At 42.8% G+C, this 24270-nt stretch overlaps 1 protein-coding gene and 1 long non-coding RNA gene across 4 annotated transcripts; one reads left to right on the forward strand and one right to left on the reverse strand.

Annotated features, from left to right (window-relative positions):
* Nucleotides 1-661: 661 nt before the first annotated feature.
* On the forward strand, nt 662-3039 carry LOC147504766 (uncharacterized). Its single transcript, XR_015193130.1, has 2 exons — nt 662-1100; nt 1394-3039. It is a non-coding gene; the product is annotated as an uncharacterized LOC147504766 (long non-coding RNA).
* A 4418-nt stretch (nt 3040-7457) lies between these two features.
* Nucleotides 7458-19514, reverse strand: LOC147504767 (uncharacterized). 3 transcript variants are annotated; one of them, XR_015193131.1, is made up of 5 exons: nt 19208-19514; nt 8741-8873; nt 8250-8508; nt 7925-8092; nt 7458-7836 (listed from the first exon to the last, which is right to left on the reverse strand). XR_015193131.1 is itself a non-coding variant. In XM_086557514.1 (5 exons), the coding sequence occupies exons 1-4, from the start codon at nt 19478-19480 to the stop codon at nt 7961-7963; spliced, it is 717 nt and encodes a 238-aa protein (XP_086413640.1). In that variant the 5' UTR covers nt 19481-19514; the 3' UTR covers nt 7458-7836; nt 7925-7960. The 3 variants fall into 3 exon arrangements, 1 of the variants encoding a protein (XP_086413640.1); XM_086557514.1 differs by having other exon boundaries at nt 8330-8508; XR_015193132.1 differs by lacking the exon at nt 8250-8508.
* Between the last annotated feature and the right edge of the window lie 4756 nt (nt 19515-24270).

The following is a 24270-nucleotide window of genomic DNA, read 5'->3' on the forward strand; positions in this document are numbered from 1 at the left end:
AACCAACCGTCTTGATGCGTTCAGTTATGTGTTTATAGGGAAAATAAAAGCTTCTCCTGTGCTGTAAATAGGCTATCTTGGCGATACAATGTGAACGATAATAATAAACTATAACCATAAATTGTAAAAACTGTCGAGGTTTCTAGAAATTGTACTAGGTAAACTCTCGTTTATATTCCTTGCTTCTGTTTCCTGGTAAACATAAGAGTAGAAGAAACAACGCCATTAAAGTAGCACCACTAAGCCCAGATGACACGGGCCTCATAACTTATTGGAGTTATTGCGTTGTATGTTTTGGAAATATTTGAACCCAAGCAGCCAAAGTTGTGTATATTTGCTAATTATTAGACCAATGGAAGGCCTCCATTATATATTCCACAAGTACAGACTTTAATCATTAAAACTGAGTATTGCAGGACTGAAATCAACCAAACTAAACTTTGTAACATTTTCCACGTCTCTCATCTCTTTTGGTGCACAATTGAACACGCATATTCCTTCTAATGTATGAGGACAAAGTGACTCGAGCTGCCATAGCTTAAGAATCATAAAGTAGTGCTTTTTCATATTCTCTACTTTTCCTTTTGCCATGGCGTTCATGAGTGACAGTGACTTCACAGATAGAACATATCGAGAGATAAGGGACACACTGAACACTCTTGCACACCCCTAGTTACTTATGTTGATAACTCGTAGAATTCTGCCATAGAAGGCTTAAATTTTAGATTTCAACAGGAGATATGTAGCTAAGAGATTTCAAACCTGTATGAAGCTTTATTGCAAAGTAATAATAGTGGTAATTTTAACTGTACTTCATTTTACACCAATCTATGTTGACCTAGCTACTTGTAAACAAGCACATTTATGATTAGGACGGTCCACTCCATTTGTATTATTAGCAAAGTGAACCCTAATCTCGTTGGTTCTACTTAAGTTCTGATCGGGTCACTCCAATATAATCCAATGCCGATGCTTTATATGCTAAAGTTTTGCATATCCAGTCAAATTGAAGTTATGCTGATTCAGATGTAAATCAACTTGGAGATTCTTGGATTTTCAAAGTGATCAGTGGAGTATTTCGGTTCTGAATGTTGGATGAGGTTAGTGTTTACCATTTCCTTTGAAATAGCACTTACCCATTTGTTTCTATAACATTTCGACAATTAAACAAACTGTACAGTGGTGAATTGCAACTAAAGGGATGACACTAATTTTCCCAATTTATTATTTAGTTATTGTAAGTTTGTAACGACACTAACCAGCTCTTTATTCGTTTCTGTACCTCTGATGTGTTTCGTTGGATATAACTGTGCTTCTAGCAATATAGATATCCTTAATTACCTACTTTATATATCAACAGATTATTTACAAATTAGCTTTTCTAATATCACAGGAAGCTTTAATTAACTTTAAACCAATATGGATATCCTGAGAAGGAAATATGAAGATCTCATTGCCAAGGAGGCAGACATAAAGAAGGACATGTCTAGAGTGGAGGGACAACGAAAGAGGCCCAGAGAGGATGTATTACTTTGGCTGGAACATGTTGAAACAGTAAAGAAGCAAGTGACAGGTTTAGAAAGATCACATGAAGAAAGCTGCACTAGTTGTATCGCCAATTGTTATCCTTGCGAAAAGATCTCAAAGCTTATCATAGAGATGACCGAAGAAGTGGATTGACTTCAGGAAAGCAACCAATTCACAGAAGGGCTACTCATCTTGGAAGAACAGTTTGCTGAGCAGTTCCCTGATAGACCACAGTTTTTGGCTGCGGCCGACATTAGTTGGTGATTCCATACAGAGGACTCTGATCGTGATTTTTCAGGACCTAATAAATCCTAACATTGGGATAATTGGCATCTATGGAAAAGGTGGTGTTGGCAAGACAACGACCATGATGAACATCAACAACATGCTTGTCGCAACTAAAGTCTTTGATAAAATTATTTGGGTTAATTGTCGAAACATGTGAGCTTGGACAAAGTGCAGAATGACATTGCTATGCAACTGAACATGTTCCTTCCAATGTATGAGGACCAAGTGAGTCGAGCTTACCAGTTGCTAGAACGTCTGAAGAAAGCCAAGAAATTTCTCATCATTCTTGATGGCATATGGGAGCCAGTTTCTCTGGACATGGTAGGGATTTTCTGCCCAATAAAGATAATGGCTGCAAGATTGTGGTGACAACTCGTTCTTGGAACGTCTTGTGGCGAATGAAGACAAACAAGAGTATTGAAATTGAAGTTTTGTCCAAAAAGAAAGCATGGGACTTGTTTGTTTGCAAGGCCGGTGACAATGTCCTCACTCCTAACATCCAGCCCATTGCTAGAGAAATGGCACGTGAATGTGACAATCTTCTAATCCTCGTTATTTCATTGGCTCATGCTATGAGAGGCGAGGGTAAAATTGAGGTGTGGGAGTTAGCATTGGAAGAATTGAGTTTCTCATTGACAAAGATTTGCGAGCTTGGAGAAACTGCAAAATGACATTGCCTTGCAGTTGAATGCAGACCTGCCAAAAGAGAGAATCAATGTGACTTGCAACACTGAAGAAATTAAGGAGTTTTCTAATTATTTTTGATGACGTGTGGGAGCCAATTTCTTTGAAGATGGCAGGGATTCCTCTACCAAATGAACATATTGGTTGCAAGTTAGTGGTGACAACTCGATCTTTTAATGTCTGTCGGCGAATGAAGACAAACAAGACCATCGAAATTGAAGTTTTGTCGCAGAATGAAGCTTGGGACTTGTTTCTTAGTAAATGTGATAGACAGGTCTTCTTTGGGTAAAGCTATGAGTTTTGAACATGAATACAAGGTGTGGGAGAAAGCTTTGGAGGATTTAACTTCCTCTTTGGCACAGACACATGGTATGGAGGAATTAAGTTTCTCGTTGTAAGAAAAGACACTTTGACTTTATGTTAAGTTCGATGTTAAACATTATTTAGCCATGCAGTATTTTAGTTGGCCATGGTTTTCAAATGTACTAAGATTAGCTGGGAATTCCATTAAGAGGACTATGAATGAAATCTTTACAAACCTGATGGATCGTAGAGTTGCAATGATAGGCATATATGGGAAGGGTGGTGTAGACAAGACAACTACAATGATGCACATCCGCAATCGGGTCGCAGAAACTGTTATTTGTGCTAGGAGGATTAATCAAGTATGTGGCAATAAAGATTGCATCTGCCCAATAAAATTTTGGGAGATTTGTTTGAAACATTAAGCATCGGGCGACTTCAAGAATGGGTCTGTTCTTTCTCTCAACAATCCCATTTTGTTGAGGTGTATCCACACAGGAGGTTTGATGTATAATGGCATGATCATCTAAAAAACACTAGAATATTGTAGAGGTATAGTCTTTGGCATTATCAGTTCGAAAAACATGCATGTGTGCAGAATACCGATTAGTAATCTCAGCATAGAATATTTGAGAACGATTTTCCATAATATATACCCAACAAACACGAGAAAAATCATCTATAAATGTAATAAACTATTTGTAGATCTATAAATGTAATAAACTATTACATCTATAAATGTAATAAACTATTTTGGAGCCACTTGGCTCCAAAAAGGCCAGTGGTTCTATAAGGACCTTAGACATCTGAATGGACTAACTGAAAAGGAGCACTAGACCACTTATTTTACCTATTTTTGTAAGAAGCACGACGATGTTTAGCTAACTCACAAACCTCACAACTTAAATACTGAATACTAGAAGAAATACTAGGAACTAAACTGCAAAATTAGCCGTAGGAGGAAGATGACCAAGACGCCTATGCCAATCGAGCAGAGAGATCGAGATCGTGAGAGCACATACGGTGAGAGTGCCCATAATCATCTTGAAAGTAATAGATGCCCCCATGCTCATACCCCCACCAACTAGTGTCTTTGTCTCAGATCCCAAACACAACATGAGTGGAAGAAAACATGACATTACAAAGGAAGAGATTGGGTGAGACGATGAACGCACAATAGATTAAAGGGGAAATTTCAATAAGCAAGACTGAGACAAGTGATATATTACGAAGTTAACCTATAGTACCCCTACTAAGAATACTAGCCTTAGCCCCATTTGCTAATGTGACATATGATGGAGTGTGAGTATACGCAAGATTAGAAAATAACTAGGGATTACCATCATATGATCGAAGCTCCCCGAAATAATAACCCAAGAGTTGTTACCACTTGTATGAAGACATGTTTTACCCGAATCGGCTAGGGTCGCATGGGGTGGTCGGACAAACTTGATGAACTGAATTGCTTGTATCCGCTTCATCGTATTCGCAAAGTCTTCTTGAACTCGTTGAAAATCTGTCACTTTCTGATCAACTACTATGGCATTGTTGACTTTGTGCAAAGGTGGGCGTCCTGTTATATCCCAACAAAAATCAGAACTATGATTTGTGCACCCACAATGCTCAAAAAGGCCAATCAAAACCACCACGCCAATACCACCACTCACTCCCTCGGTACGACCACGACCCCCTCTACCTCCTTTACCTCCATTACCACGACCAGAAGAGGGATTGTTATTACTGCTTGGAGGGATCAATAAAGCCGCACTGTCATTGTGCCTTAGAGGAGGTCGCGGTAATACAAGACAAACGAGTAAGCCTTAGACAGTAGGGAGCTTAGATTCAAATTTTGAACTTAGGCTTTCACATTAGCAAACTTCGACGTAGCCCGGATAGGAATTTGGAGACTCGAAATTCCTCTTTTGTTTCTTCAATCGATTTATGTCCAGTAGTAAGTGGGTGATATATATTCAGTTCTTCCCACTTGCTACTGAAGAGAATTGTAATATTCGTGAGATAGACATATCTCCTTGAGTGAGATCAAAGATGTTCTCATACAACCCGAAAGATACGAAAGTATTCGAGATTGAGAGTATGATTCTTGTAGATACTCCCAAATCTCCTTCGAGGTTTTAAAACCGCATGCGATATTACAAACATCTTTCTCCATAGTATTCCATAGGAAATTCTTAACCAAGGCGTCATCTTTCGTCCAGGTTGTCTTTCCTTTATCATCTGGGGGATTTGTCAGATGATTTTCCTTACCTTTTGCAGTAAGATAAACAATAATTGCCTCTGCCCATTGAAGGTAATTGGCAACACCCTCCAATTTGACAGGTCATACCAACAGAAAAACATAATGTGATTACCGAATTCATCGGATTTTGGAACAACATCACTCATTGTAAAGAGAAGAGAAACTCATTTGATGAAAAAGAATCTGAAACCTGCTTAACAAAGTACTATGAAGCATGGCGCCGCCTCAAGAAGCTTTAACCGAAATGACCCACCCGCATTATAGAGATTGAGAAAACCAGCAGAGATGACGATACCACACCTTCGCCTTATGAAAACCTGACGTACTCCTCTTTATCAAAACCGAAAGATTGCGGAAGCGAAACAATACTAAGACAACAACTAATACTAAAACTGGAATCTTGAAACTGAGGATCTCTCTTCTAGCATTCTCTAAACAGAGTCAGCTCCGATACCATGTTATTTATGCTAGGAGATACATATGGTGGTTAGCTTGTTAGGTTAAAGGGATTGAGTGTGTAGAAGAAGAAGAAGAAAGAATGGAGGCACAAGAAGAAGGTAGGGTTTAGAGTATATATTACTCTAACCTACAATACATATATTTATACTAGAGATAGAATAACCAAAATAGCAACAAGCTAAATAAGGTACGGTTTCACACTTATAGAATGTGTGAGACCGACACTACATACTTCAACATAAACTATAATATTTGACAAGATTATTTGGGTTAAACTGTTGAAGTACTGGAGCTTGGAGAAACTGGAAAATGACAATGCCTTGCAGTTGAAAGTAGACCTGCCAAAAGAGAGATTCAATGTGACTCGCAATGCCATGTTACTTGCAAGACTGAAGAAAGAAAGGAGTTTTCTCATTATTTTTTATGACGTGTGGGAGCCAATTTCTTTGAAGATGGTAGGGATTCCTCTACCAAATGAACATATTGGTTGCAAGTTAGTGGTGACAACTCGATCTTTTAATGTCTGTCAGCAAATGAAGACAAAGAAGAGTATTGAAGTAAGGAAGCATGGGATTTGTTTGCTAGCACGTGTCATGGACAGTTCTTCACTGCCAATGCAGGCATCCATTCTATTGCTAGACAAATGGTACGTGAATGTGATTATGTCCCTGCCCTCATTACCTCCTTGGGTACAGCTATGGGATTTGAGCATGACAACAAGGTGTGGGAGAAAGCTTTGGAGGAATTAACTTCCTCACTGGCTAAGATACAGGGTATGGAAGAAAAGAACAAGAGTTTTGAGAACAAGGAATAACACGTGTCGTCTGAAAAATGATGCAGTAAGGAATTGCTTCTTGCATTCTGCATCTTTCCCAGAGGACTATTTATTCAAATCAGAAGAACTGATTAGGTATTGGATGGCTGAGGGTTTTATTAAAGAAGGGACATGGTTATACAAATGGACATAGTGGTGTTAAGTTTTCACTTTCACTAATATTCTAAATTATACAAAAGTGTTTGGACTTTGGAGTATCTCAGACAATTTCCAGACAACCCTTTCGGCATTAGGAGAGATCTCGAGCATCTTTGCTCCATCTGCTCATCTAGTCAGCTTCAAATTCCTTAGATTATGAAATCGGTTGGGAAGTTGCTCCAAGATAGATTCCTTAGATTATGAAATCGGTTGGGAAGTTGCTCCAAGATAGCCGGGGATAATGACATATTCTTGCAAATGGAAAAAAAATGGTGATTTTGGACATACCCAACAAAACACTAACCTACCCCAATTTTAAAATAAATAAATAAAATGATTTTAGACACATTTAGCTTCCTAAATTATCCATTTTTTTTACTAGGCGTATCCAAAATATTTATTGACTAAAAAAGTCATTTACTCTACGTGATTCAGTTATAGAAAATAAGTCATTTATTAGGTGTATCCAAGATATTTATTGACTAAAATAAGTTATTTATTAGGCGTACCAGTTTTTTTTTTTCCTTCTCCAATAACCTCTTATTCTTTTATCTCATCAATAAACATGCAAACACCCACTTTTGATTTGAATAAATCATACCAAAATAATGAGGATGAATACCATCAGAATAAAGATGAAGAAAAAAAAATTCAAAATCAAATTTTGACGAATAGGAGAACGCAGAAGACTATTATACTTTGGATTACTATAATGAACAGATATAAACACCAAACAAAAATGTGAGTTTGTTTGCAATATTAAACAAAGTGCTATTTTTTTTTAGTACATACTGAGTATAATAAACCTAAACCATTTTTTTTTTTTTTTTTTTTTTTTTGGAACATCTCAAAAGATAAAAGACATTTTTATTTTATTTAATATTTTTTGGGATTCAACCATCAAAGACAACTAGTGAGTGCTCTTTTCATTTTGAGACTTATGGATCCACTGATAGCAAACACAGGGAAACAAACATTTATTTTGATAAAATAAATAAAAACCATCCAAAGTCGTTTACATCACAACTAAAAAAATATCTTAGCATAGATGGGGGATCTTATCACAACACAGGAAAACAGAGACAAATATTTGATTATAGCAGCAGCACAACAAGAAGAGAGTACAGGAGCAAAGAAAGACAAAACACAGCCAGTGCATCAAGAAATATCATCAAGAAGTGAAAAAGTTCGAAGCAAGTGGAAAGAACTGGAGATGGTTGCTGGTGTTGTTGCTGTTGTTGTACCTGTTGAGGATACTGCTGAAGCCATTGCTGTTGATACAGTGAAAATGGTAGCCAATAAACATCTCAACAGCAAATGGTTCGTCAATACCACCTCTCCGGGCCTACAAATATGAAAGCACAGCAGCATCAAGTAGATATTTATAAAATAAGATGGCTAGCTGCCTTTCAAAAAAAAAAAAAGATATATACCAATCATGGAGCGACTAGGGTCTTTTTGGGTGGGATTCAGCCTTGGTGACAACCATGATAACCAAGCAATCCCCAGAAGGCACAGACTTGACCTTCCCCCTCAACCATCCTGATGCAGCAGTAGCCGACGCCATCCTTGAACAACAAGAAGAATAGTTGCAACCGAATCTACACAAGAGCCAAAATCAATAACTTGTAACCATTATTATTCATAAAAAGGAAGGAAGAAATGCATGCATGACAGATCAGATCTCATACATGTATTGTATTGGCCATAAGTAGTTAACATCATTAGAAATTTGGAATTAAATCAATTAATAGACACCTTGCCCTTGTCAAAGAAGAACTTGTAAGATATCGATAAGAAAGAAGCCCAAAAGCCCAACAGAGCCACTCTCATTGCACCTGACATATAATAATTACATCCACCTCACAGTTTTGAATTTCTTCTGATGATCTAACCCATGGAGAAATTTCAGAGTTAGACTCAATTCTTTCAGATGACATTTCTTGAATTAGTTGAACTTGTGCTTTATAAGGAGATATTACAGCAATGCTTAGCTTTCCTCCAGAATTTACACGAGCTGTAGAAGAAGATGGCTAAAACATCTAAGCTTTCGAAAAATTAATTTACAATAAAATAATGCCAACAAAAAGTGTCGAGTGAAAACGAAATAAATTAAATCCCAATAAAAAAAAAATGCAACGCCAATGTCCGTTTAGTTAGCAGATTTGGATCTCCCTCTAAATATTTTTCTAAATGGCCTCAAATGAGCCGTTTAACAATTTATTTTGCAATAAGTATGGATAACATACCTCGAAATAACTTCGTCAAAATCTTAATAACAACTGCTGCCTCGACAATATTCTTCCAGTCTTCTCCATAATCATTACTTATTTCCTTCCCATCGACAACATCTATAAATGAGTAGGCCTTGTAAATGTGGACCTGCATTACTACAAATTCTATAACATGCACCACTCCACATTATCTACTAAGCATGAAATACTGAGAAAGTCCTCAGCTTAATTGTGAATATGCAAATTATGGAGCTTATAATCTGACGAAAGACTCAACTTTACTTCTACACATGGTAGTTAACTAAAGCATCCATAAGAATCCTAGAAATACTAAAATGATGCGCTAATATCACAGCCCAGAAGAAGTGCAAGTCTAAAGGCATGAAAGACTAAGTGGATAGGGAAACACTTTACGTGTGCTGACGAGACAGTACCACCAGATCAGCATGCTACATTTACATACAGTACCACCAAATCAGTAGACTCAGCATATTTTCCACAGAAGAATCTACTTAGCAGTGCACTGCTGTAGGATGCCAACATGGCAGTTAAACTACAGATCACAAGCAATCAACATTTGCATTGCTCATAAAGACATACGTATGCAACCAATTACTGAGAACTTCCCAATGACATCGCGTAAACCGCTTAAATTATACTATGCAAGTACATATTTTCCAAAAACTTTTTGTCTTAAATTATTTATTACTAAATTTAAACTAGGACGAACCAGGTATCTAGATTACAGTATACTCAATGCATCATGTAAAATAACAAGAATGCATACTGTTACAGTACAAAATAGTAATGGCAAACTCTTCTTTAGACTATAGATTACAAACTGCTATCTTCCACTCTCCTCGCAAGACTCTCTCTCTCTCACTCTTGGCCGCCTCCTCTTCTCTCTCTCCTCTTTTCTTTTCTTTTTTTCTTCTCCTCTCTTCTCTTTTATATCCCCTCCCCTTTTCATCTCAACCCTCCACCTGTCTTTTCATCTCCGGTCCACTCCCCTCCATGTGTAGGGTTTCCGTGCCGCCCGCACGCTTTGCCATCCCAATCTCAGTGCGGTAGCGCCCTCAGGGTTACGCTAAGTCCGCCCAAATCCCCATGCTATTTCAAGACGGTATCATGCCACTACAGATGCCCCTCGAACCGCTGATGATATCTTGATCGTGGAGTCGAGAGCTCGCCCCTTCCTCCTTCCGACCGTGGTCTTCCTCTTCCCCTCACAAATTGGGTTCATGAGTGTTCACGCGGGTTCCACCTTCCGACCGCCGTTTGGCGTGCATCCACGTGTCTTTTCGTTGGCCGGTTCTTTTTGGTGTCCCCGATTTCAAAGCACCCTCGCAATTACCCCTTTGCCCTCACCCTCTTATAAAAGCCCGCTCGATTTCTCTTCTCTCTCTCACTTAGCCCTTTCTTTCGCCTTCCGGTTCTCTTCCCTCTTCTTCCACCTTTCTTCCTCGTCTTCCCTAGCTCGGCCGTCATTTCGGTCGATCTCTTCAAATCACGTAGGTGACACTCTTGCTCGGTTGCTCTCTTTTTCCTCGGGTTGGTCTCCTTCTCTCTTTGGCTTCCTTTACTTGTTATAGTCGCGATTTCCCCTTTGTGTTTGAAACCGTTTCATCTTCATTTCCCTTTTTGCCTTGCCGTATCGTGTCTTCCGCCTCAGACTCGATGTCCGTTTCTAGATCCGCCACTTCCTCCTCCTCCTCCTCCTTACACCGCACCTTCCCCGACCGGACCGAGGCCCCTCTCTACCTCCGGGCAAGCCTTTACCCTTCCCGCCACCACCACCACGTAGTCGTAGACCTAATCTTGAGGTCATTAAAAGCGGCCTACGGGATACCCAGCGCCAATTTAGAGCACGTGCCTGACTTAACTTATTACCCACATTTGGTCCCCCACAAGCCAGGGTGTCTCGTGGCCACGGTCGGCCAGATTGTCGCCGGCCTTCGATTGCCTCTCACTCGTCTTGATGTCGAGGTGTGCAATCATTTTAACATCCCCCCATGCCAAGGTATTGGCAACTTCTGGAGGGTCATGTATGCCGCGAACCACTACAACCGCTCGGAAGTACCTCGGATAACGGTTCGCGACATGGCCGCCCACTTCTACCTCAAGAAGAGTACCAAGGAAGTCAGTGTGGGCTATCACTCATTCTGCCTCCGCCCTAAAAAACAGCACTTTATCCTTCGCATCACTTCCTCCGACAAATTGTGGCACCATTACCCTCTCTATATATCCGGGAAATTCCTCTCCGCGGATCTTCCACCTGAGTTGAACCTCCGCCACCGGCTTTCCTTCCCAATTGTGAGTCCCGCTTTTATCTATCCCCATTGAACTATGTCTTTCGGCAATAATCCAACTTGTTGTTTTGTCTTTTTCAGGTTGGCGGCCCGACTCGATATCGCGACCCTACGCCAACATCTTTTCCACAACATTCCAGAAGATTCGTGATTTGGGCGCGGCTCAGTCCGTGATACTCGGCATTGACCCTGCCACCGCTACTCCCCTACTCTCTGATCCTGAGCTGGCATCCATAGGAAAATATAGCGCCCCATTCTTCCGTCCCCCTCCCCCTAAAGAAAGAAAGCCCCGTGTCACTTCCCACCCTCAGAAAAACGCCCGCCGCCGCTTCTTCCACCGCGAACCCCCGCCACCAGATCGCTCATAGCTCCGCGAAATTCTCCCGTGCATCTCTCGAAGACTTGGGAAGACCAATACTCCCCTCTCATTCCTCTTCCACCTCTTCTCCCCTTCTTCAAGCATGGCGCTAACAAACGAAACTCTTTGATAGCGACTTCGGATGAGGCGTGGTCGCCACGCCCCCCCAATCCACCATTGTTCCCCACCTCCTCCCCCGCCTCCAAACGCCCACGGCCATCCGACTCGGAGAAGGCCCTCCATCTAAGGCCGCGACCCCCTACTACCGCCTTCTCCAAGTGGAACAACGCCCCGGAAGGAGGTGGCGTCCCACACACCGACAAAGGAGGCCGACGAGCCCATTCCTCTATTTTGCCCCTCCTTCAAGCTCCCGGAACCGCCCCCCCGATCATTAAGGATTACGCTTTGAAGAACCCGCCGTGGCTTCTTCCCTCGTTCTATGGGTCTCACCTCCCAATAGATATGGCATCGCCGAAGGTGGCTCCTTTGAGTCCCACGGACTTCCTTCTACACAGCCGAGGAGGGTACTACTTTCTTTACATTTGACCTCCTTCTTCTCTCTCTTTGAGTGTTCGACTTTTTGCGCTATCTCCTTCGGATGAGTTTGGATATATCCTTCATGATCCGCGGCCTATTTGGTGCGGGGCCCGGATCGATGAACTTGATAAGGAGGTGGCCCTCCTAGCGAGAGAACTTCGGCGGGACCTAGACAAAGGTCCGCCCAAGACGAAGCCGAGGACCGCAGAGGCCCCATCCGGGCGTGATATGAACGCTGCCGCCTCCCAGTAGAAGTCTCTCCAAGAAAAGCATCTTTGCCGCTCTGGACTCCATTTCTCGGCACCGGGAAGCTCTTGCAGCAATCCATCGCGCGCGGATGAGGCCGACATGGACGAGCTCCGGGATATCTACGCCTGGCCGGTAGAAGAGGGTGGCCAAGAAGGTCAAGGAGGAGATTGACCGTCCTCACCAAAGAAGGCCGCCTTCTTCCTCGGAAGCTCCCACCGCCGCCTCCGCTATCGATGGAGTTGTGCGGTCAGGGTTTAAACTTCGAAGGGAGGGACGCCGAACGGGTAGCCGAGGCTATAGACACGGCTGCGGACCTAATCATAGAAGAAGCCGCCGATTCGGTGATTCTGGAAAGTACTGTTCCTTGAATATAGCCTGTTTGTGCCCTGGCTAGGCGTCTCTTGATGCTATGTGTTGTCATACTCTTTCCGCTACTTGTTACTGTATTTTCGTTCCCACCAGTAGGGATGTACATATTATGTTTTTGCTCCTTTCTATCAGATTGTTTCCGTTCCTTGTATTTTCTGCTATCTGTGTGTGTATTTGCCCTTGTAAAAACTGGCCTCCGTTATCGCATCCCTCCCCGTCGGTTGGGGATGTTGGATTTGTCTGCCCCATGCCCCGATTGGAGCTCCGCGACTCTCTACCTCGGCAGACATCGCCATGGCATCGCGGAAGCCTCTTTGCTTCAGCTCACGCCTCTAATCTCCTGAGGGTTAGCGGTGACTCCTCACCCCGCCCCCTGAGAGACTTTTACCCTGGGGCAACTCCTTTTGCCCTCTAAGGTTTGGACCTCTCGTCCCTGGGGCTCATCCCCCTTCCCTTCACTCTAAGGGGTAATGAAGACTCAAACAATAATAGTTCACCTCAAAGTGCTTTACGGTTTTATATATGTACAAATAGCTCATGCGGTTTTCGGTCTCTCTCGTTACATTCACTTTCGGAAATATTTTCAACAACCTTACATTCCACGGCTTATCCACCGCTGTTCCCTCCAAAGTTTGTAACTTGTAGGTGCCGGTTCCCCCTACCCCGACCACCACGTAGGGCCCCTCCCACGTCGGGCCCAACTTCCCCTCATCGCTTTTTGGTCTTTGGGAGTCACTCTCCAGCTTACCTTGTCTCCCACCGAATCTCCTCACTCGACTTTTTTGCCGTCGCTTCCTCTGCGGTGATATTCCTCCAATCTGATGCGCGTTGTGTCTCTCCTTTCCTCTGCCAGGTTCAAGTCTCTGGCCAAAATGCCCCAGTTTGACTTATCCTCCACAGCCGCGGTCCTAGTGGTCGCCGCCACCATCTCGGTTGGTATCACGGCCTCTACTCCATATGCCAACGCGAAAGGGGTCTCATCGGTGGATGTTCGTAGGTCGTCCGATAGGCCCAAAGCACCCGACTTAGTTCGTCGGCCCCCAGGACCCTTTCGTGCCCTCCAGTTTCCTCTTGAGATTGTTGAGTATGGTTTTGTTAGAGGACTCCGCCTGGCCATTTCCTTCGGGGTTGTATGGGGCTGAGAATCCCTGTTTGATGTGATACATTTGCAGGAAACCCCTAACCTTTGAACCAGTGAACTGGGTTCCATTATCCGCGATTATAGCATAGGGCAACCCAAAACGGCAAATGATGTTTTCCCACAAAAACTTGATCACATGCACCTCTTTAACTCCTTTGCGGCCACACTAAGGGCTTCAATCCACTTTGTAAAGAATCGATCGCGACCAATAAGAACCTCCTCTTTACCATGGGGGCCATGGCAGCGGTCCCACTATGTCGAGGGCCCACATCGCGAATGGCCATGGGCTAGACACACTAATGTCGCGGCAGCGGCTCATTGGGGCCCATATCAACCGAAAAATCTCCGACACTTCTCGCGATTTTTGGAGAATTCCGCATACCGTCTCTTTCATGTGAGGCCGGTAACCCCAGCGTCAATAGCGGTTATCTTGTCGTCGCCTGCCGAGTGGCTCCCCCAATAATCCCTTCGTGTAACTCATCGAAAGCACCTCCCGAGCCAGTCCCGCCCCAAGCATTTCAACAAAGGTCCCTTTGAAATTCCTTCGATATAACTCTCCCCACTAAGGTGTATCTCCGAGCCGCCTGCTTCAACCTTCGTCTCTCCTCGATCAACATTCTCCCTTTCCCCAAAAAACTGCTTGATGGGCAACATCCACCCTCGCCGCTCTCCTCCGCAGATCATTACTCCCACCGGGTTCCTCCGCGGTTTGGTCCGGTCCATCTTCTCACCTCTATAGTCCTTCGCTTCAGATCCGGCATGGCTGCGCCACATATGCGAGGGCATCGGGCGTGATCAGTTCTCCCACGGTTCAAATGTACAAACCGAACCTCCGCGAACCCGATGCTGCCTCGCCGGGAGACCTCCAAGTATCTCGCCATCCGGGACACCGCGCCGCTGAATCCGCCATTATTCGGCCGACCACCAAATTAATTAGAATCGAATACCAAATGAGTTCCTTCACCCCTAAGCCTCCCCATTCCATTCCGATGCCCGCTCATACTTCATACCTCGTTATTGGATGCCGCTACCCCCAATCTCATCGTCAGCTCTAGCCTGTTATGCATGCGTAACTAATACTACTCTATTCCATCGCCACATCTGTAGGTGACCCGCCGGCAAACACTCTCCAACCGTTACCTTCGTCCCATGGGTCCGCTTCTCGGGTTCCTTTGCTCCTCGTTTTCCAACACCATATCCTCCCCAAGTAGGGTCCTCTGCGGGAACTCCGCCAAGAACTTCGGCCGGGCAAGGCTTTCTCGCCCTAACCTCGATATCGATCTCATATGCACTCAAAGATCACGGCCCATTTCAACATTCTCCCGGTTTTCTCTCGCCCTCGAGCAAGGGGCAAGTTCGTGACCACGATCACCGAGTGTGCTTCAGTAGGGCTTTAGTTTCGTGGCCGAAAATATCAAGGCGTACTTCTCCACGCCGACTATACCGGGTTTCGTGATCCAACATCGCCTTGCTCAAAGTACACCGGTCTTTCTATCTTATCCACTACTTTCGAACGAGGATCGAAATGATCGCTGCGTAATGGACCCCTAGATACGATACAATTTCTCTCCCTCTTCCGGTCGCGACAACAAGGGATCTCCCCAAATATCTTTTGAGCCCCGAATGCTCGTTTCACACTCTGCCGTCCATGAGAAATCCGCGGAGTTCCTCAACAATCGGTACAGCGGCCTGCATTTGTCAGACGACTTCGATATGAATCTATTGAGAGCCGCAACCCTTCCAGCCAACCGCTGCACCTCCTTTACTGTCTGCGGCGAGGGCATCTCTACCAATGACCTAATCTGCTCTGGGTTTGCCTCTATCCCTCGCCGCGTCACAATATACCCTAGAAATTTCCCTGTGGTCACTCCAAATGTACACTTCTCGGGGTTGAGCTTCAAATTGTGGGTCCGCAGTATTCGGAACGTCTCCTCCAACCCCTCCAAATGTTCCTCCCGCCATGCTCTTTTCCACCATATCATCGATGTACACCTCAATGCCTTTGCGAATTTTGCCCTCGAACATCTTCTCCGCCAGCGCGGAACGTGGCCCTCGTGATTTTTCAACCCAAACGGGCATTCTCGTAGCAAAGAGGTGCCTCCTTCCACTACAAAGGAGGTCTTCTCCTGGTCCGGGCCATACATCGCCACCTGGTTGTACCCCATCGATGCGTCCATAAATGAGAACACGCTGAACCCCGCCGTCCTGTCTACCAACTCGTCAACTCGCGGCATCGGATAACTGTCCTTTGGGCACTCCAAATTCACGTCTGTGAAGTCAACACACATCCTGACCTTGCCATTCTTCTTTGGGACCGCGACAATGTTGGACAACCGTCCGTGGAATTCCACATCCCTTATAATTCCCGCATTCTTTAACCTGACAACCTCTTCTCGGATTCCTTCCGCGTATTTGGGCCTCACACCCCTCATCTTCTGTCTCACTGGCTTCGCGTCCTCCCTCATGTGCAGACGATGACAAGCGAATTCTGGATCTAAACCAGTGATATCCTCTATCCCCCACGCAAAGACGTCTTTGTTTCTCACCAAGCATTGTATCAGTTTCTCCCTCCATTCCTCGGCTAAACTCGACCCTATCGACGCGGAACTTCTCTTCCTCCCCTGCCCCAGGTTTACCGCTCGTCTCATCCAAAGTTTTTGGGTCACCGCGGCTTGCTCCCCTCTTCCACGGCCCCACATTAATCAGAATTGTTACGCCCTCTTCTTGGAGCTTCGCCCGGCTTATCCTCCGTCCGCGGGACATCCTTTGATTGTATTCCGGTGACTATTTTTGATGCCACCGATCTCCAGCGGACCTCATATGTGCCGTAGGTAGAATCGAATAACTTGATAGTACGTCGACCAAGATCGCCTCTCATCTCATGTATCCATCTCCTTCCTGTGATTGCGTTGTCTTGGGGCCGGAATCGACCACCATAAACCTTGAGAACACCGCCACCGGGTCCCGCTGTTTCGGGCAAAGCAAGAGTTTCCCCATGGGCTCGACGCCCCATTGAACCCGCAAAGTTTGTCCGCGGAGGTCTCGTTGCCCCGGGTCGATTCCCATCTCCTCTAGAGCCCCTTGAACAATGAAATCCACGCCACCGCCTACCGTAACCCTTTTGACCACATAATTACCCATCGCTATCAGATGACCAACGCATCCTCATGCGGTGTGTCCACGGCTCGGAGGTCTGCCTTTGAGAATGTAATTGTCTCCTCTCTGTATCTCTGTCCTCGGTGTGACTCGTTAACCTGCTGGATACTTTTCGCGTCCTTCCGACCTTGTCTCGGTGGGCATTATGGCTCAGCGCTTCCCCCTGAAAATAACATTTATAGTTCCCAGATTCGCCCGGCAACCGCCCCCCCCTATTTTGAGGTTCACCCACAAATTCCCTCGGCATCCCCTTCTCCACCAATCTCTGGACTAACCATTTTAAGGCATAACAATCGTTGGTCTCGTGATTGCGCGCACCGTGATAGTCGCAGATTATGGCTTGTTAGGCATTTCGCGGAATGGTTCAAGGCCCTTCATATCCTTGCACATTTTTTATCAACGGCAATATCTCACTCAGCGGTCTCGTCAGCGGGACGGTCTCCAATTCGTGGTATGGCTTCCTCTCCCTCTGTTCTCTTCGAACTATTTCCCTCCCTCTTTCCGGCCTCGGCGATTGTCCATGTATCTCTTTTGCCCCGGTCTTTTCCCCCAGTCTTACCGCGTTCCCTCTCTTTCTCCACTGCTGATACTGTCTTGCCTCCCCTCTTCGATTCCTTCTGCATGGTATCTTCGTACCTGATGTACTTTTCTACCCGCGGGTATAATTCGTGCAAGTTCGCAATCTCGTTCTTAGCCACCGACTGATGGACCGCTGTTCCGGGTCGCAGCCCCCTTTCAAACGCTATTACCGCCGTTCTCTCGTCCAGATTCTCCACCTTTAAGGTCTCGGCCTTAAAGCGACACAGATACTCTCTGACCGACTCCGCGGATCTTTGTCTAACATTGAATAGGGCCGCGATGTCTACCACCCTCCTCTTCTGATGTATAAAATGGTCCACAAATGCCTGTTCTAGCTCTTGGAAATTCGTTATGCTCTTTGAGGGTAATCGATAGTACCGGTCGGAGGCCCCACCCTTAAGGCTAGCCGGAACATCATGCACCGCAGACCATCATACCTCGCCTCTTGCCGAGAGGCATCTGTTTTGAAGTGATGGATGTGATCTGCCGGTCCCCGTGCCGCCATATCTCTCGAACCTCACCGGTTGAAGCGTTTTGGTACCTCGGGCGTCCATATCGCGTCCGCCCGGAAGGTTCGCGATTCAAACCTGCCACCACTGGATCGCCGCGCCCGTTTGGGCCCTTATGCGTTGAAGATTAAGCCTCTCGCCATGTTAATCATTTCTTTGGACTGCTCCATTGTTAATCCGGTCACCGGATTGTCCACCAAGGTCGGTCCTTGCTCCTCCCCTCCGCCTTTTCTCTCCGCTTCCTCTTCTATCTCATCCCCAGATTCTTCCTCCCTTCTCTCTTTTCTCTCCTCGGCTCCTCATTTTCCTCTCGGCCTCCCTCCCACTTCTTCTCGCGATGAGCCGCGCTTCCTCCTCCGCTCTTTCCTCCTCCTCCCTTCCCTCACCTTCTTCCACCGCCCTCCTCGTTTTGCTCCGTGCCTCTCTTTCTTTCGGGGCCTACCCACCGCCTTCTTTGGTGCCATTTCTATCTTGTCGTCCCCACAGACGGCGCCAAATGTTACAGCACAAAATAGTAATGGCAAACTCTTCTTTAGACTATAGATTACAAACTGCTATCTTCCACTCTCCTCGCAAGACTCTCTCTCTCTCACTCTTGGCCACCTCCTCTTCTCTCTCTCCTCTTTTCTTTTCTTTTTTTCTTCTCCTCTCTTCTCTTTTATATCCCCTCCCCTTTTCATCTCAACCCTCCACCTGTCTTTTCATCTCCTGGTCCACTCCCCTCCATGTGTAGGGTTTCCGTTCCCACCACGCGTCGCCATCCCAATCCCAGTGCGGTAGCGGCCCTCATGGTTACGCTAAGTCCGGCCCAAATCCCCATGCTATTTCAAGACGGTATCATGCCACTACACATACAATCCATTCTGGAAAAGAAAATAGACAGTGCACAAATAAAAGAACAAAGTTGTGCAAAATCGACACCGCATATGCTTTTAACCATGTCGGACCTCAGTATTTGGTATTTCGCCATCGGATACCGATCCGTGTCAATGTCACATAGGAACAATGACAAACCATAGTAGAAAGGGATCCCAATTCCCAACTTTTTGATGAATCAAAGAGTGTGTTGCAAATAAGATGCAACTACCAGTATAGTTAATTTAGAATAACATGTCCTTTGTGCCTCAGAGCAAGGTACTAAATAGATTTTTCATATGTTTTGTGTGTGTGTATGAAAATGAAACACCATTCTATATCAAATACTGCACCTCATCAAGACAATATCTCAAACAAGAAAAAATCACATACCAGACCAACAAAAGGATATAAACTTACTTCCTGAAGATGTTTCTCAAGAGTACTAAGCTTTGCATCTGATTCTCTGTTCTCGCGAAGTAAATCAGACCGCATTTCTCCAATTGATTTCTCAAGATTGTAGCAATATAATCCCAACTGTGACAGGCGTGCACTAATTCCCTCAAGAAAGCGGAGGAGATTGTCAACATATGTTTTCATAGTCTTTTCAACAGTGGAAATCAATTCCTGGTGAAGAGATTCTACAGGTTGATTATATACAGGTAAAAATGCTGATCTTCCCATTCTTCCCATTTTTCGTTTTCGTGTCGTTATTTTGTTTTTCCAATTTTTTCATAGACGTGTCGTTATTTTTTTTATATATTTTTTTTGTTTCTTTTTCTCTTGCCCTTATTGGAAATACCCAAATTAATTTGGGAGATATTATTGGATTTAGTTGCTGGAATATGACAAAAATTTATGTTAGTTATGGGGTATGAGAGTGTTTTATGGGTATGTCCAAAATCACCCAGAAAAAACAGGACATAAATATTTCGAGAATACAGAGAATATATTCGTAATTACAGATAATACAATATTACAATCAATGACTCTGTTCAGGAAGAGAAAGTAATCCAATGCTTAGAAGTGGAACTTCAAGGATTTTAAGCAAATAATTACTACATAAATACCAGAGAGAAGTGGGGAGAAGAGAAAAGGTGATCATCCAAGAATGCATGATCTGCAATTATGTGATGAAAAGTAAAGGTTCCTCACTGGTTTCATAACCATGATTGGAATCCCTCGGTACAATAGGCCAATTCGAATCAGGATGAAAATCATCACCAATGCGGACACTATATAGCCCTCAATTTGCTGGTGCTAATAAGATACTTTCTAAGTTGGCGTGTGGGTGACGGAGTATGGTTCGAGGTAACGAAATTTTAACTACAAATACGGGGACCTAATTTCCCTTTCACTTTTATTTTTCTCCACAAGCAAGTTGGAGTTAGGAAGACCTCTATCATTAATATTAGATCTTTAAAAAGATTACTCTTAAGAACATCTCTATAGGCAGTGATAAGCACCCAAAACTGTAATATTAAACCCCATTGAGACATATAAGTTTGGTTAATTATGTATTTAATAATCATGAAATAAGTATATTTTCGTACTTTTGCAGGTCTTCGCAGTAAATATGAAAATATTGGTTAAACCTGCGTTAAAGCACGGGAAACGATGTATATATGAATTCTTCCAAATCAGCCATGTGAAGCTAAACAAAGACGGATCAAAGCCGGGGACTCAAACATGATAGAATCAAGTCAGAACGGGACTATGTAAAAGAAAGCGTAAACTTTTGGAGCTCATATCTCGTTAACCTGGACTCCGATTTCGGCAAGTAAGTTACCCAGATGATCAGCATGACTAGCTTTACCTTAGGCCAGAAATTGCAGAAATCAACGTCCGGACCCACCAATGGACATAGCGCATGGACCCACCTTTCAGGCCCACAATAAAAGATGAGTCATCAATCATGGAGCATGTCAAGACAAAAGTGCCAAATTATTGGTGCAAAGTTAACACCTTGCATGTAATTAATAAAATTAGGTGTTAATAGTGAAAAAAAAAAACAATGTGCCACTTTGCTTTAATGTGGTGAATAAAAGTGAATTAAATGTGTGTATGTGTTTTCACGTGGGATGAGGGAGAGAATTCTAGAAAGGAAGAAAAAAACAAAACAAGGGGGGAGGCACTTCATTTACTCCATTGACTTCTTTTCTTTGATCATGCATTTTTTGTTTTAGCTCCTTAGTAGGAGAAGAAGTTTAGTTTTGAAGTTTTAGTTTTTAGTTTGGAGTTTTTATGAAAAAGCTTGTAATAGTTTTAATGGTAGAATTTTTTGTGTTCTTGTTCTAAATGTAATCTAAACTCCTTAATGCAAGTGAATTCTTTTATTATTCTTCTTTTTCTTCTTTCTCATTTTACATGTCTATTTGCTTCTTTCATTTATATCCCTAGGATCATGAGCTAAATCCTTCCCTTTGTGGGGGGTTAATGATGCTCATGTGAGGGATAACCTTAGTGATGTGATTTTAGTAAGTTGTTTAGGGAGAACAACTAGACCTACATCCTATCCCAAAATGGTAGTTGGTGTAGAGTCTAGTTAGGAATCAAGGTGATGATCTTAGAGATAAGTCATTGCTTTGGTTCTACATGCTATCAATATGAGCTTAGAGATGAGTCATAGTGTTTGGGATCAAGTTAATCTTATTTAGGACTTGTCTATGAGTTCTAGGAAGGTTAAGATGCAAGAACCTAAAATCATACAATAGAGGTTATCTTCACATGAGAAGAACTAACTCTCCACACCTATCTAGAAGTCAATTTTTCTCTTTGTTTAATTAGTTGCATGTTTACGTAACTTAAAGTTTTTAGTTTTTGCATTAAAAGAAACCAAGTAGTTAGTATTAATTCATCCATAGTTTAAACTTACTCACTAGTTTTCTAAAAGAGCAAAAACAAGTTGTAAGTTGTCTTAAACTTAGGATGGTTCGAAATCCCTACTCAAAGCTATACACACGAACATCGTGAGTAAGGAAAAATCTTTGTATTCGCACTTTGTCAAATTAGATAATCAAATCTCTAACACTAGCAAAAGGTGAACATCAAAATGGCGCCGCTGCCATTCTAAGGACCAAAAGACCTTCCATTACAAGCTGGAATTGCTCCAAGGGGAAACCTCCACTCTCATTCCTATCCATTGTTTTTTCGTTTTCATCTTTTTAAAAAAAAAAAAAAAAAAATTCCCGCGTTTCGTTACTGATCCGTGTGTGAACTTTTGGTTGCACTTACAGGAACAAAAAGTTGGGACCTGGAACATAATCTATACACTAAAATAAGATTGTTGTGAAAATTCGGCCGATCAAGGAAGAATCTTTAAAGCGTCTTGATACTAGACACTAGCAGCGTCTTGTTGGTTGAACTTCGCGTCGTCTTGTTGGTGTTAAGTCTCTGTTGGTACTCCTGTTTCATCTCCAACATCCACTGTGAAATCTTGTTCCATTACCAGGCCTAACTCACTGGAACTGTAAGAAATACTTCAAATATCTTCTGGGATTAAGGATGTCGATGGGTTGGAACGTCTGTTTCATTTCTTCGGCGGACTTGCGGGAAGCTACAGGTTCCAAATTTTATACTGTTTTGGCATGAATACCATGTATGTAGTTATTATGTACTAGTTTTTGGATTATTATTTACGTATCAGGCTAGAAATATGCATGAATCATGTTAATACGCCTGTAAATATATATATGAGATTAAGTGGTTATGAATTGCATATTAATGTATATATACATATAAATGGTACTGTTTTGCATGACTATATCTATCTATACGTATAAGTGTCTATTGTTGCATGTTTAGTATTTCTCTACGTATAAGTACACGGTCTTGTTTAATAACTCGATTTTGTCAAGAAAGAGGAGAACATTCCAACGAGGGTTAAAATCTGAGTTGGGTCAGTTGTTTCTAAACCCTACAAGGTGAAGCTGCTCTCTATATGACACTCGCAATCTCAATAAGTATTGACGAAATCGAATTATTATGCAATACAAGAGTCGTATTTTAGTTTAGGTATAATACGTTGCATGTTTAGTTTACGTTTTTGTATCGTCGTATTTATCCACGTCCGTATAATATCTTCGCATGCTAATTAATGTATCTAGATACATATGAGTGATTACAATTTGCCTGTTAGTGTAGATATTCGTATATGAAATATATATCTACCTATTTGCCTACATATACGTATTACTGATGTGTATTTGCCTGTACGTATCGAAGTATTTATTGATGATACAACCTTGCCTATTCATATTGCTATACGTATGAGTAGAGTATCTTCACATGCTACTGCATCTAGTATTGTATGAGTAGGCCGTATTTGCATGCTTCTACTTTCTCCCTTGCATAAATCCTAAAATAAAAAATAATAATAATTAATATTAATTAATTAGGACCTTGCATAAACTTTAATTCCATAAATCTTCATCATATTTCAACAGTGTCTAAGAAACTTGAAAGATTGAGGTTACTTAATTAGAACCGTGCTTGCACGACAAACCTCCCTCATATTTCTCTTGTGACTTGGCTGTTGGTTTATGCACACGTATTTCTAGCTTCACTGCTACGTTAGCAACAGCTTAGGCCTACGTTGTTAAACTCTAATGCTTGAAGATAATCATAAAATTCAAGAAATAATAAGTTCCTTCTGTCAATTAGATCTAATTTTATGCTTGCATGAGATTAAGGTCTGGTTCTACTAAACAATGTGAACATACTTATCGTAGGAGAAAATACAATAAGTATTTGCATAAGTTTTCACCTCCACAAAGTTCTTCATCTATTAATCTAAATCAAAAAGATTCGTCACCATCATTTATTATGGCTGACGAAAATCCACCAACTGAGAAGCCCCTTTCGGACTTTTATACAGCATTACAGGAAGGACCTTCTTCATGCATCAAACTAGAGGACATTGTCGGTGATTTTCGAATTCCGCCAAACATTTTTAGTTTGTTACCTGTGTATCATGGTTTAGATCATGAAAAACCGAACAACCATCTTCATAAGCTTCAGCAAGTGGCCACAACATTTCACCATCCAGCTGTCTCTAAGGAACAACTCTTGCTGCGGCTGTTTCCATTCACTTTAGCGGAAAAAACGTCAATTTGGCTAGCAGGACAACAGCCACAATCCATAGATACATGGAATAAACTTGTTCAAGCATTTATGCTTCAATTTTATACTAAAAAAAAACTACTGAAATGCTTCAGAAAATTCAATTCTTTCGTCAAAATCCTCATGAATCCTTTACGGAAGCATGGAGTCGCTTTACTGATCTTCTTTTAGAATGTCCTCATCACCAACTAGACAAAGTTGTCCTTGTTCGTTCATTCTTTAATGGACTTTCTGATCATCAAAAAGAAACTCTTGATATAATGAACGGCGGTTGCTTCATGGACAAAGGAGCTACTGAAGCATATACTTTTCTAGAAAAACAAGCGAAAAAAGATACACATTGGGGTAACACTAATTCTTCT

Source organism: Coptis chinensis, chromosome 4 (genome assembly GCF_015680905.1).
Source record: "Coptis chinensis isolate HL-2020 chromosome 4, ASM1568090v1, whole genome shotgun sequence".
Classification (NCBI taxonomy): Eukaryota; Viridiplantae; Streptophyta; class Magnoliopsida; order Ranunculales; family Ranunculaceae; genus Coptis; species Coptis chinensis.

What these genes read in the sequence shown, in the direction of transcription:
- LOC147504767 (XM_086557514.1), bottom strand. Translation starts at nt 19,480, where the DNA reads ATGGGAAGAATGGGAAGATCAGCATTTTTACCTGTATATAATCAACCT. An exon ending in TTGAGAAACATCTTCAGGAA is followed by an intron (nt 8,874 to 19,207) that starts GTAAGTTTATAT and finishes GTAGTAATGCAG; the next exon opens with GTCCACATTTACAAGGCCTA. An exon ending in TTTGACGAAGTTATTTCGAG is followed by an intron (nt 8,509 to 8,740) that starts GTATGTTATCCA and finishes CTTCTTCTACAG; the next exon opens with CTCGTGTAAATTCTGGAGGA.